Here is a 13,348-nt window from a genome sequence, read left to right as displayed (position 1 = left end):
CACCCAGACCTCCCTGGACCAAAGTCACGCACAGGGCATGGCTGGCTGGTTCAAGGTGCAGTTTGGGACTATGGAATGAGGCCAAGGCTCCTGCTGCAAGGGAGTGACCTTGGCCTGCCTTAGCAGTGCTCCAGTGACATAGCACACCTGTACTGAGGCTCGGTTGTGGCTGTTTGGTGGTGAGCCAGGGGATGTGTTGAAAGCACAGAAGGACTATACCTGTGAAGTCTGGTGGTGTCTCAATCCAGCTCAATGCTCTCAATGCTACCCACCCCCTTGGTTTGATCCCCTAGATGGAAACGATGTTTTTGATGTGAGAATGTTATTATACAACATCATGATGTATCTTGTTTTCTATTTCCAACAGGTAAAATGAAGAAAAAAAATATAGGAGATCTCTTTAAGTACAGAGATTAAAGCAATTCTCCAGGGACAGTGTGGACATATAGAGAGGGCTGCTCACTCAATAATGGACAGAAGAATTTTGAGACATGAGCACAACTCCCCTAACCTCAGGGGAAGGAAAAAATGTATCTCCAGAGCACTGAGCTTCCTGTTGGGGTGGGGATACACAGAGTGGCAGGACAGACGGAAGGAAGTATGGCCAGGTCAGTTATAGGTCTTTTCAAGACATAAATAATATCACAACCCAAGAAAACACTTTATTGTTTTATTTGGTATGCTTTAGGCTAAAGAATTAACATTGTGTGAACATTTTTGCTATCTCAGTGCGAAAGGGACACAGAAGAAAAAGGAGAATTAAGGTAATGGCCCATACATTTTAGAGCAGTTGGAGGTATCAATGGAAAAACATGTCATCTCTGGCTACATTCTCACTAACATATCCTTTTATAGTGATCCTGTATGATTAGAACAAAAGAATTCTAGGCATGGGTTTACTGGAGGAACTCCCCAGAGCTACCGTCTTGCTCATTTTCCCAATCCAAACAAAAGTTAAAGGAAATGAAGAAGAGAGAACCTGGAAGTGGTGGGGTTTGGTTCAGTTTTGTCAATTTTCCTGTCTGACATCTCTGTGTCCGAAGAAGCATCGTGAGTACGTTTAGTATGCTCATAGGGAGTATATGGCTATTTCTTAATCACTCATGCATCAGTGGCCTCTGATAGGCTTTATGATTGTACAGTCAGTCCACTGCTTCCTTAGACCACTGTCATGCTTGTTTTGCAATTAATTTCCAAGATAAAAATGACATTAAAATTATCTTTTCTCCTTGAACATTTCATGAAGCCTTTTGAGACAACAAAGGATGTTGTGCAGCCTTGGGAATCATTATGTAAACAGAAGGACACCTTTTCAATGCTATCCGTTCATGAAACAGAATAGAAACACCCAACGTGCTCCACAGGGTCATGTGTCCAGAAGCTCATCCAGGCACCGGCTTTATGTGAACCTGAGCCAGTCACTGAACCTCTCTGGGCCTCCATGTCCTGACCTGCAGTCGAGGAGACTGGAGCACATATTCTTTAGGGTTTCCTCCAGTTAAAACATTAAACAATCGTTGGTGTATTTTTAGTAAACTTCATTTCATAACATTTAAGAGCCAGTCCCCTAAATAAGACAACTTGCTAGGACATAAAATGAGTTCAGGCATGGCAAAGGCCAAACTATACATGGCATATAATTTGGTAAAAACAACAACAACAACAACAAAACTCCAACGGCCTTTGCCAGCACTCCCTCCTATGAGGATTTCAGTTCTATTTCCTTGAGGATGAGGTTACTTCACGGCAATTACTTGAAATTTTGAAAAATAGAAGCATATTCCTAATAAGCTACATTGTTCAAATAAAATAACAGCTGCATAAATACCAAAAGCAATTGACAATGTTTAGTAAATGCATGAGGTTATTTTTCTCAGCACATTTTCATTATAAAATTAATTTTTTTTACATGAAGCATCATCCTCAATGTTAAGGAAGGATGCTGAGAGAGAGAAAACGGTCATGTCTGAATTTGGACAAGTCAGGTCTTTCCCACCCTATTCCCAGGATCAGTCACTATCTTCAGGTGCTGACACCTTCAATCAAGGCAAAGCCTCCCGAACCAGCAGATGATGCACAACAGTCTGATGCTGTGTGGTTTTGAACTTGGAAACCCACTACTGCGCCCTACTGCCTATTCTTATTTCTCTCATCTTAAGTCTTCCCGTTGCTTTTAGACAAGGTCAGCAAAATTTAAACGAATTTAAACTAAAATAGATTTTAAATGATTGGCTTTGAAAGACAAATTCAAAATCAATCTCAAGTCACTGAATCCCAAGTGTCCTTGGATGAGGCCACAAATCAAGGCATCACAACTATGGTCCTTGAGTGGTAACTACCTATGTGCTTCTAAGACACTGGCATGCTCACTTTCAATATGCGACGTACCTAGCACTTTATAAAAGGATGAAGTTCTACTATAAATGAAGGAAATCATACCTTCTCATCTTAAAAAAAAACAAAAAAAAAACAGCTCTTAGTCTTCCTAGACTATACACCTATTTCCGGTGTATGTACAAGACTATCCGTTCACATACATACATACATTTCATGTATGCCTCCAACAGACTAGCAGAGACCACAGCCTTGTAAAAAAAAACAAAACAAAACCTTTTGTTTTCCGCTGCCATCAACATAAATCATCCTATTAACCATAGGTTTCTAGAATTTTCCTTTGAAAGATGAAGTCTTTTTCCATGGACCATCCCTAGTAGAAACTGAATACAGTTTAAGAAATATAAGCGTATTATGATCCTCATTATCAGCACACCAAAGGGAATGTATGAACTCCAGTACCCCTGAATCAGCCTCTGGTTCCTCTTCACCCACTCAAAACCTCAAAGGGGGAAACCAACCAAGCAGCCAACAGTGAACAGGCTTGCAAATATGTTTGCAGGAACCTGTCCTTCATGAGCCTATGCAAACCCACCTTAAGAGACCAGAAAGCTTTAAAGAAAATTGAGCTGACATAGGTTACCTAAGCATTTTACCAGAACAATTTAAAACCATCACACTTGCTAACACAATGCCCTTTATTAATGGTATTTGTTTTTAGAAACAAAGAAGTAAAAATCATTTAGTCCCAATGACAGTTTCACCTTTACTTTACAGAACACGTTCATCGGAACTCAGATAAATTCATTTTTAAAAAACACATCTGATTTAATTATACAATTCCAGTCATTGTGGAATAATCTCACGATATTAAAAAAAAAAAAAAAAACTACCAAAAAAAAAAAAAACACTAAAAAACCTCAAATCATCCAGAGATTTCTGCAACAGCTTCTGTATGCTCTGAATTGAGCTTGCTTGTTCTATGGTTGCTAGTGTCTAACAGTAAACAGCCCCAGTGCATTTATTGGCAATTGCTGCTGAAGGTCACACATCAGCAGTGAGCCTAAATTCCAGGAAAAAAAGAAGCTCTTATGTAACTGCCGCCTGAATGTTGGCAGGTGCCCAACCCAGCAGTTCACAGCAATGTAAAAAAGTAGGACACCTCCACCCTGGGTTGGACGTCATGAGAACGCCCCCTGAAGGTGAAATTTAATAATTCTTGTGTTTCTCTTCTCTTCTCCCCCACCCCCCCCCCCCCCCACCCCAAGTGAATCTTACAAAATTCTCCGTTGGTGGCATCCTTTGCTTGCAGAAGCAGCTCAAAGTGGGGTAAGCTGAGGGCTGACGTTAGCGGGCTGCAGCCACCCTGAACAAGTGGGCATGCCACTCTAGCTCTTCTGTTGTGATGCAGGAAGCCCAAGCTGGCACAGGTGGCTCTGCAGATTCCATGGGTCCAAGTGACAGTGATTACATGGGGATCACATCTTGAATACGAAGAAACGCAGCATGTTCCACTGAGCTATAGCACATACTTATCTAAAAACACTGTTTCCTTTCATAGACACATACGCGAAAATGAGGTGGATTACTGTTCTGCCCACGCCTCCACCTCAAGTTGGAGTATTTGATCGCAATCATCTGGTCAGTTAGCACAGCACTTTACACTTTAGAAAGGTGACTTACACGATCACCTGCTGGTGCTACCCACTTGTTGCTACCTGACCTAAGCTCTTACAAGACCTCCCTGCTCAGGTAGACGTTTCCCAAACTCTATGTTCTCATGAGTCCGTGTACTTCTTCATGCTAGCAATTCTCATAGTTGACAGTTGTCACTGAACATTAATTTTAACCACTGCCCGTCTCCCCCACAGGACTGTGTACTTCAGAAGGGCAGACGCTGTGCTTATGTGAGGGCATCACCATATTCATATCCCCTTGCACTGTGCCTGGAATGTAACGGGCACTCAAATGTTACTCATATAACTCAGTGTTGTTGGCATCATTAGTGTCCATTGAAAGCCAAGAATGGGTAGACAAGAGAACTTTCTGAGGGTGATGGAAATCTCTACTACCTTGAAGTGTGTGTATACATATATAACAATTCATCAAACTATAAACTTTGAGTGAGCTGAAGGAACCCAAGTATGGTGTTTCCTTTTCTCCTTCACCCAATCTATACCCTTCAACCAACACCCCAAGGAAAAGGTAAAATCAGGGGGATGAAGACTGTGCCTGTTTATTTGCCAGAAAGAAAGAAAGAAAGTAAAAAAGAAAGAAAAGAAAGAAAGAAAAGGGAAAGAAAGAAAAAAGGAATGAGAAAAGAAAAGGAAGGAAGAAACCTTCTCTTTTCTTAGTTTCAAATGAAATTTTGTTCCACAAGACAGCTGGGAAGGCCCCATACCATGCCCTTTCCTTGCAGGGACTCCATGACTCTGACCTCATTTCACCCTGTTTTCTCAGAGCACTGACAGAGACACAGAGGCGCTGTGTTGGGTTTTTTTGTTTTGTTTTTTGTTTTTTCTTTTTTGTTTTTACGAGTCGTTCATAGCACATCTCCTTCTTTGAGATGCCCAAGTGGCCTCTATCATCAAAGGGCAGTGGCCCTTCCCCAGTCAGGGTATCATGAGATTACCACATATGCCTTACACTATTCCGGGGGCAATTCCCCACCATGTTTAGAATGGAACAGTGGTTTCCAAGTTAGGTGTGATGCCTTGTCTGTATCCTGGGCCAGCATGAACTCTCTCATTAAGCTTCTGTAGAACTCCAGCTGTGTGCTGCAGGCTTCCACCAGCACACACTGACAAAAGGCCGGGTAGAGTAGAAGCTGCAGGAGCAGTGGTGGTTTCCAGAACAGCCATTGATGATAAAGGCCAATCAGACATCTCTGCTTAGAGGACCAGATCCAACAGCCTGAGGGACTGGGGACAGAGTGTTGGTGTCCCAGGGCTCTGACGGTTGCCAGGGGTAACAACGAAGAGGGGATCCACAGTTGCTTCCTCAGGGAATTTTCAAAGAATCCAAGCGGCTGCCAGAACATTCTTCTTTTATAAACAGACAGTATTCTATTTCCTAGAGTATAATTATAAACACACCTGCTCCAACTGTGGAATCTTTCCATAAGCAAGCAATAAACTCCCAGCCAGGATACCCAAGTCCTATCTTGAGCAAGCAAACACATCAAATGATTACTATGGTGCAAAACAGTATATTAATAACATTGCAGACTCCGGTGAAGGAAGATCTTCTTTTCTGACTTCATTTGTACTTAAGCAAGTAGAAATACAACTTCAGTATTTAAGAGTAAGAGTTCAAATCAGTGAGGCATTTATAATACCAGGTAGAAAGACGAGTAACAAAAGGTGCTGACATGCTAAGTCGGCATTAGGTATTTTTCAGGGACACACCAGGAAGAGAATAAACCAGACAGGAAATGGCAAAAATATCTATGGGTAAAGTTATTAATTAACCCACCACACAGCCTTTTGTTTTTCTCCCCTTCTATTCATCCTAGAGGGTATGGCCTCCTCCTGGGTTCATGTGGGATTAATATAAGGAAAAGTCTCTGCTTACAGAGTTTACTGTGGCAGAGCAGCAAATACAGCAGGTGAGGAGCTGAGGCGGCAGTGTGCTAGCCTCCATTTAGCCTATCTGGCTGTGCGAGCTAAGTCCAGTCACTTAACCTCTCTGAGCTCCATTCCTGCAGGAACACAGTGAAATTCATCATCACTTGCTTTAAGTCTATAATTCAAACTCTCCCTACATACATCTGAAACATCTCTTAATATTTTTGAAACGATGGTAGTGGATATTAGAATAGACAACATATTCTATCTGGTAGCTCTATCCTACCCAAAAATAAGGAGTTAATTAGCCTGTCAAAAGAAATAATAGGTATCTAAAAAAGTAGGCCAGGTAAGTGATTTTTAAAAGTCTAATACAATTATTTTCCAGGGCGCTCAATTTGCCAAGTAATTAAACTCTTTCATTTATATACTTTAATTCCCCAAATTAATACATCTAGTACCATTTACCAAATGTTTATTGCAACCTAAATATACTGCAGGAAATGCTGAAAATATTCACCAAACAAAAAATATTTCAGAGATCCCCAAATCCCAAACAAAATGACTACTCATTGGTCCCCAGGATAATTCTGGGTAAGTAAAACTAATTTGATACTTAAGTATAGAAACCATCAGATGACAATTATATTTCTTGACCTTTAGGTATTTTTCCAAGATGTAAAGCCGTGGTAATAATACATTCCTAATCCCATTTCAAGTCTGTAGCTGGAAAGTCTCAATGTGTATTTTGGAATTCACAATGCACTTTGGCAAAAATTTTTAGGACCCCCTCACACTCAATACCTTCCAACATGGGGACCAAGAAAATAGTGTTGTTCTTTTTCTCCTTTTACTACTTTCAAACTATATGAATGCAGTTATTTCTTTTTGTATTGGTGCTTTATGTGCAGATAGAAAAGCTTTTTATGAATATCAACACTGAGTTTAGGAATAGGTTAATAACCAGCATCAACCACAAATTCGGTTGAGATTCTAAACAGTGAATGACGGAAATCTTATCACAGTTTAGAAAATCTTTATCTAGACTCAGATGGGATCTCCAAGGACAAATGGCAAACAAACTCATGGGAAATGCTAACACAGACACAAAGGACTCAACTCACGCCCAGAAGGCACACTACACAAAAGTCAGATACTAGACACTGCAAAGACTAAGGAACAGACCACAGTGTTCACTGGAAGGATGTCATGGAAACATCACCATGGGACATTTAAAAAAAAAAAAATGAAATTAGGACCTCAGCATTATCCAATTCATCAATGGAAATTAGCTGGAAAAGAAAAAAAGGGGGAGAAAAAGAAGGAAACGTTAGGAAACAAGAGCAAGCGAAGCATTAGAAACTTCGTCAGCGTGTTCTTAGCGCTGAGTTCCCCACGGTGGAGCACTGTTACATGGTGACCCTCCGAAGGGGTGCAGGCACCGGGGGCACTAACGACCACAGCTCACAGTGACATCTGCTCTCAACCCCACCGCTCAGGAACAGACGGGCAGGATGCTGCCCCACCGTGTTCACATGCCAGGGAGCAAACCTGGCAGGTCACTTAACTAAGAGCTCAGAGGCGCACCTTCCCTCTCCCCTGCACAGGTGAAAACTTGCACTGAGCTGGGAGCAAGGGCAAACTGCCCAATCAAGAACCACAATCTTTCAGAAGAGGATGGGAAAGAGGAGAGCCAAAGACTACAGGTGACCAACTCAGCTGAGGATAAAATTCATTCTTTCCATTCATTTTACCATTCAGGGGGGATCTGAGGCCTAAACTGCATTTGGGCTAAATCAGAACCAGGTTCAATTTCAGCAAATATGAAATGATGTAGGGGCAGGCCAGCCGACATATCCTAAGACTAGAAGCCCCATATCCTGGTTACTATTATTAAAAAAGAAATGTTTTCCCCCAAAGATGATTAGAGCCAACGCAAGTGATATTAGTTAATAAGTAAGTGACTTATTAGCATCAGGTTCAAGAAAAAGAAAACAACTAGAGCATTAATCACAATTGTGCTTAAGGGGGGAGATGACCCTCGAGTTATTTATATTATGGTTCACTAATAATACATTTGCAAATTTAAGTTCCTATTAGAAATCCTGAAATACTTTATTCACCTAGACAAAAGAAGCATTAGTAAATTAACAGGTTCTGCCAATTAATATGAAATGAAAACCCTGACATTACTTGAGGTCAAAAACTCTCTGGTAGTAAAAGAGCTACTACTATCAGAAGACAAAAATTTTTTTAAATGTTTACTTATTGATTTTGAGAGAGTGAGGACAGTGAGGAGAGAGGGAGAGACGGAGGGAGGGAAGAGAGAATCCCAAGCAGGTTCCGTGTTGTCAGCACAGAGACCAACTTGGGGCTCAATCTCACAAACTGAGATCATGACCTGAGCCAAAATCAAGAGTCGGACGTTTAACCCTTTGAGCCACACAGGCACCTCAAGAAAACAGATTTTAAATAAATTCTGAGATACCCTTTCAAATTAATTCTTGGCCTCTGAATTTCTTTTCAAGCTCTTTGAACCTACAGTAGACTACAGAGGAGCCAGTATGTAACATACAACATATGTTCTAGGGGCATATGGGTCTAGGGGGCTTTTAGATGTTCTTTGAGTTAAAGAGAGATTCAGATTAAATTTTAGAGATGTTTAGCCATGGGAAGTTTTTTGTTGTTTTTTAAAATAAAGACATTGTTTAATTTGTGGATTAAAAGCAGAATTCAGTAGGCATTGCATACAAAGAGTGGTGGTAAAGTCTTGATATGATTTTAAAGTTTATTAATTTTGAATACACAGGATAGCAAGTCATTGTAGGCACCATACAAAAACATACTCCAACATTATTTTGGTTATCATTTTTGATATGTATTTTATATTTACCACTCTATGAGACAAATACTCATTGCTGGTCCTTAGCATTTTAGAGACATAATAAAGATGATTTTTTTTTTATTCCTAAATGATCATGATTAAATCTTTTGACAATCTTCTAGCAGTCCTGAGCTTAGCATCATACGTGATAATTCTTGGACAGGCACTTCTCAGTGAGCTGACCAAGACAAGAGGACTGACCACTGACTACTCACCGAATGGATGCTTTCTTTTGGGACCTAAGCCAAACCACAGGTTTTGGATGACTCTGAGACAATCATAATTTGTAAAGCAAGATGGCATCAAGTGGAGACTGTTTTCAATAGGTGAGAAGTCAGAACTGAGCTGAAGATTAGATATTTAAGTCCTGCTACATGCAGCAAAGTCAGGGTCACTGCCTCAGGTCACTTACATAATGATGTAACATAATTGAAACTTAAACTTGTGGGAGAACTTCAAATGGTGTCAATCACAAATGATACAGTGGAGAAGAGTGGGGACTCTGAAGTCACGGTGTTTGCCTCAGTTTGAATTCCTGGTTCCTCCATTATTAGCTGTGTGACCCTAGGCAAGTTTCTGAAACTTTCTGAGCCTAAGTTTTCTCCCCCAAGAATAGTTAATAACAATAATGATATTCCTGAGGCTGATCTGACAAATGGTAAGAGATGCTTAGTATAGTGGCTGGCACATAAGAAGTCAAAGAATGTTATTTTTATTTAAGACATACTTTAGGACACTAATGGGTATATATGGCATTAAAAAAATTTAAGTTGGTGTTACAGTGATTCTGTTATGTTTTAGCGTATCCAGTAATATATGGGTGGCAGTACTCAATGGCTTTCTTTTCAGACAAGTAGATCCATATAAGCACACCAATGTTTCAACGTTTTTTAACAGAATAATCATGATCTCATCTTTCATTTTTATCTGTGACCTTGATAATCCTAAATGTTGAATGAAAATGTAGAGATGAGGGCACCTTGGTGGCTTAGTCAGTTAAGCGTCCGACTTCGGCTCAGGTCATGATCTCATGGTTCATGGGTTCAAGCCCCACGTGGGACTCTGTGCTGATGGCTCAGAGCCTGAAGCCTGTTTCAGATTCTGTTGCCTCCCTCTTTCTCTGCCCCTCCCCTACTCGTGCTCAGTCTCTGTCTCAACAATAAACATTTAAAAAATGTTTTTGAAAAATAAAAAAGAAAATGTAGAGATGAATAAAGGCATCTATTTCTCATGATCTTTAAGGATTATGGCTTAGAAGAAAACTTGGTCCACAAACATGGTGGAAACCAGGTTGGGGGTGGGAGGAAAGGACAGGGATTCAAGACCCTGGCTTTCAGTCTTGATCCTGTCACACATTAGCCATGTGACCTTGGGAGGTCACTTCAGCTCTCTGCTATGGCCTCCTTGTGTGTGGACGGAGGGCTGGACAAAGCAATGCCAGATCAGACTATGGCCATGAAGACTCAGGACAAGGCAGAGAGGCAGAACAATTCTGCACATCCCAGAAGGGTAGTAGTCATGGGACAAATTCCACTTAAGAGACAACTAATAGGAAAACTGGGCCAGGAAGACGGAAATGACTTCACACTTGCCCTTGTGCCCTGAGCATCCAGTCCAAAGAACACCTCATTTATTTTATCAACTAAAGCCAACTGGTTTGCCTGAGAAAGGTTAGTTCTTTGGCTCTGGGTTCCTTCCACCCTTGAAAGAGCTGGCCTGCCCCTACGTCATGCATCTTTACTCAAATAGGGACAGCCAGCAAAACATCAAAACCATTTTCAACAGCCTTAATAAAATAGGACAAATTTAATACTCACTATTGGATCGGAAGAAACAGAAATAGTTTAACGTCCTCCCCCCACTCTTTTTAGTTCCATTAATGTGAAGGGTTAAGAAGCATTTTCCCACAAAGCATAGGGCCAGAAGCATTCTAAGTATGTACTATAGGCATTGAAACTGTTGACTACCATGGGTTTCTGGAATGTCTTCCTTGGTTGCATGGCATTTCCCACATTTGCCTGCAGTATTTTCACTTTCATAAAGGGGGATGACAGCCCCCAACCAGACTGGAAAGACATGCCATCTTTCCTTTAAGCCTCTCTGCCTGGGTGTGGCTAATTTCTTCACCAGCTGAAAAAAGAATGTGAGCCAGGGTCTAAGAAGCTCTTCTCAACTATTTACTTTTTCCTAACAACCTCCACCTACTGCCCTCTTAAATCCCCAGGCTTTAACATTTTCCATGAGCTTTATAACAGACAATTTTACAACATCTCAGATCCAGTATCTCCCGTGGTCTGTAATGATGTTCTCCCAGTTAGCACCAACAGGCAGGGAAAGCCAGTGGGGAAGCATACCTTCCACACAGCCCAAAGACCCTGACGTACTTGGCTGCCAAGCAACAGATTCGACTCCTAGATTTTCTACTTTCTATGGTATAAAAAAGAAAACTTCAGAGAAACGGAAATATAATCACAACTTGTAACATTTGTGGGAGTAGAGACACCAAGTTTACTATAAAAATCTCAGTCACAGAGATGAACAGATACTCTAAAGGAGAGAAAACTGGTCTCAACCTTTGAAAATCAAGTTTTATGCCCCCAAAGCTACAAATATATTCATAACTGGTTATGGCCCTTTTGGTGGATTCTATCTTATTATGAAGAGTGAATTTCTGTAACTGGAATTATATTTTTAAAAATTTCTTAAAGCTCACTCAAAGAAAAATAAAGATCTTGTGAAAAAAAATGCCGTTTGTTTGTCTGGTATTCTCTGCTGTTAGCTCCTTCCTATTCTTCTTTTTCTTTTTTTAGTGCAAGACCTACGTAGGTGCCTATACAGGTGTGTGTATGAACAGGACATCTCATCATTTCTCATCTGTACAATGTTTCTTCATGTCTATCATTTGTATTTATAAACTCTTTTCTAGCAGGTTTCCACCATCAAATTCCTGAGTTATAGATACTTATTTCCTAATTAGTCAACATTCATTCACCTTTTATGTATTTTTAAAACTTAGAGTGACATTTAAAAGCCAAGTAATCTGGAGACAGTGAAGAAATATATACTGCTAAAGGGCTTGTGTACTTTGCTGTTTTATGTTTCTTATCCAAAGATTTTCATATATGAAATTGCTCTAATATTTATGTTCGATATTGCTTAGGTTAGAAATCAGGATCCCTGCAGGCCTCTATACTTGGAATAATACAGTAGTAACTATCCACTTTCAAAAAGAAGGCTGTGATTTAATTATTAAGGCTTCTTCACAGAGATTAATCAATGAGTTACTGGGTTTTTTGACAAATCAATGACATCAGTCGATTTACCAATTCAGAAAAAGCTGCTTAAGTGGCTTGAAGATAATTAGTGACCTATTACCTTCAAATGAAAACTGGTGAGATTTTAAACTGAGGCCCAGATTTTTTTTAGTAGGGGGGCAAAGGGTGAGGGACAATGAGATTGTTGTTTTTTCCCCACGTATTGGACCAAAATTGAAACTGTGAGGGTCTCTACACATCCTTACTCACTGCCGATGCCAAGAAGTATCCTGTCGCAGGGACTGCCCATTTCCCAATCTCAGCTAGAAATGGTGTGTTTGCCTGCCTTAATTCCAGTTAGAACTGGAGGGAGTTTCTTAGTACACTGCAGGGATTGTGCAACATCTCCCCAGAAAGAAGTAAACCCACAGGTATGCTTAGCTGGATCCAAAACTCAGGAATGCACGCTGGGATACACAAGAGGTGTCTGCATTCCCGCTGGGAATGTAGATGAAAAGTCTTATTACTATTTCCCCGACATTAGATTCATTATGTAGCAAGCAGTCTATACAACAGCTAAGTATATGTGCCTTTTAAAAGAGAAGGAATATGATGTAGCTACTCTTAGTGACAAGATAATTAGCTTTAAAAAAGAAAGAAGTTAACCCCTCAGTCAATGCCTGAACTACGGTGTATTTCTAACCCACAACCCCATGTCAACTTCATTAGAAATACCCTGTTTTAACAAGAAAATAACATTCAGTACCTTTTCTCCATAGCCTCTATCTTTGGTCATCATTTCTCTGAGAGTCTGCAGGACCTTAATGCAGAGTTTCTCTTCATTCTCCTCTAGCAGCTGTTTAGTATGCTTTATTAACCTGAACGTGGTAGGAGGAAAACCATGCATTAGGTCCTTGAAAGCATATTTAAATAAGTAAGTAAGTAAGTAAATAAATAAATAAATAAACAAACTTCACAAGAAACTTATTGTAACTAGGCAGTAAATGAACAAATATTTACCAAGGACTCCCAGGTTAAACATGCTTGGCCATTCACTGTTGTGAGAACAGCCAGTTAGTGTCTCAACAGCGTCTCAATGGCGACACCTGCTGGTCAGTAACCGCAAAAGGGCTCAGAGGGCAGGAGTCTACCACACGTGATAGAAAGATTATAGGAAGAGAAGAAACAGGACAGAAGTCCACTCAAACTTGTTAGTTTATACACTAACAAGTTAGTTTATACACTTTATCCACTGAGGAGTGCCCATAGCACTGTTAAAATATAAAGTATAAAAAACCTCATGAAGATGA

At 40.3% G+C, this 13,348-nt stretch overlaps 1 protein-coding gene across 6 annotated transcripts in view; it reads right to left on the bottom strand.

Annotated features, from left to right (window-relative positions):
* Positions 1-13,348, bottom strand: part of ITPR1 (inositol 1,4,5-trisphosphate receptor type 1) — a 327,038-nt gene that overhangs the window by 112,929 nt on the left and 200,761 nt on the right. For 4 of the 6 annotated variants that reach the window (XM_053897548.1, XM_053897549.1, XM_053897550.1 and 1 more), the window contains 2 exons: positions 12,805-12,916; positions 7,160-7,192 (listed from right to left, as the gene is read on the bottom strand). In XM_053897548.1, coding sequence (XP_053753523.1) covers positions 7,160-7,192; positions 12,805-12,916 — 145 coding nt within the window. The remainder of the gene's footprint in view (positions 1-7,159; positions 7,193-12,804; positions 12,917-13,348) is intronic. The other 2 variants (XM_053897552.1, XM_053897553.1) reach the window with 1 other exon arrangement.

This window comes from Panthera pardus, unplaced genomic scaffold, assembly GCF_024362965.1.
Source record: "Panthera pardus isolate Hobbes unplaced genomic scaffold, ASM2436296v1 HiC_scaffold_8, whole genome shotgun sequence".
Taxonomy (NCBI): Eukaryota; Metazoa; Chordata; class Mammalia; order Carnivora; family Felidae; genus Panthera; species Panthera pardus.
This window is presented reverse-complemented; position numbering and strand designations above follow the sequence as displayed.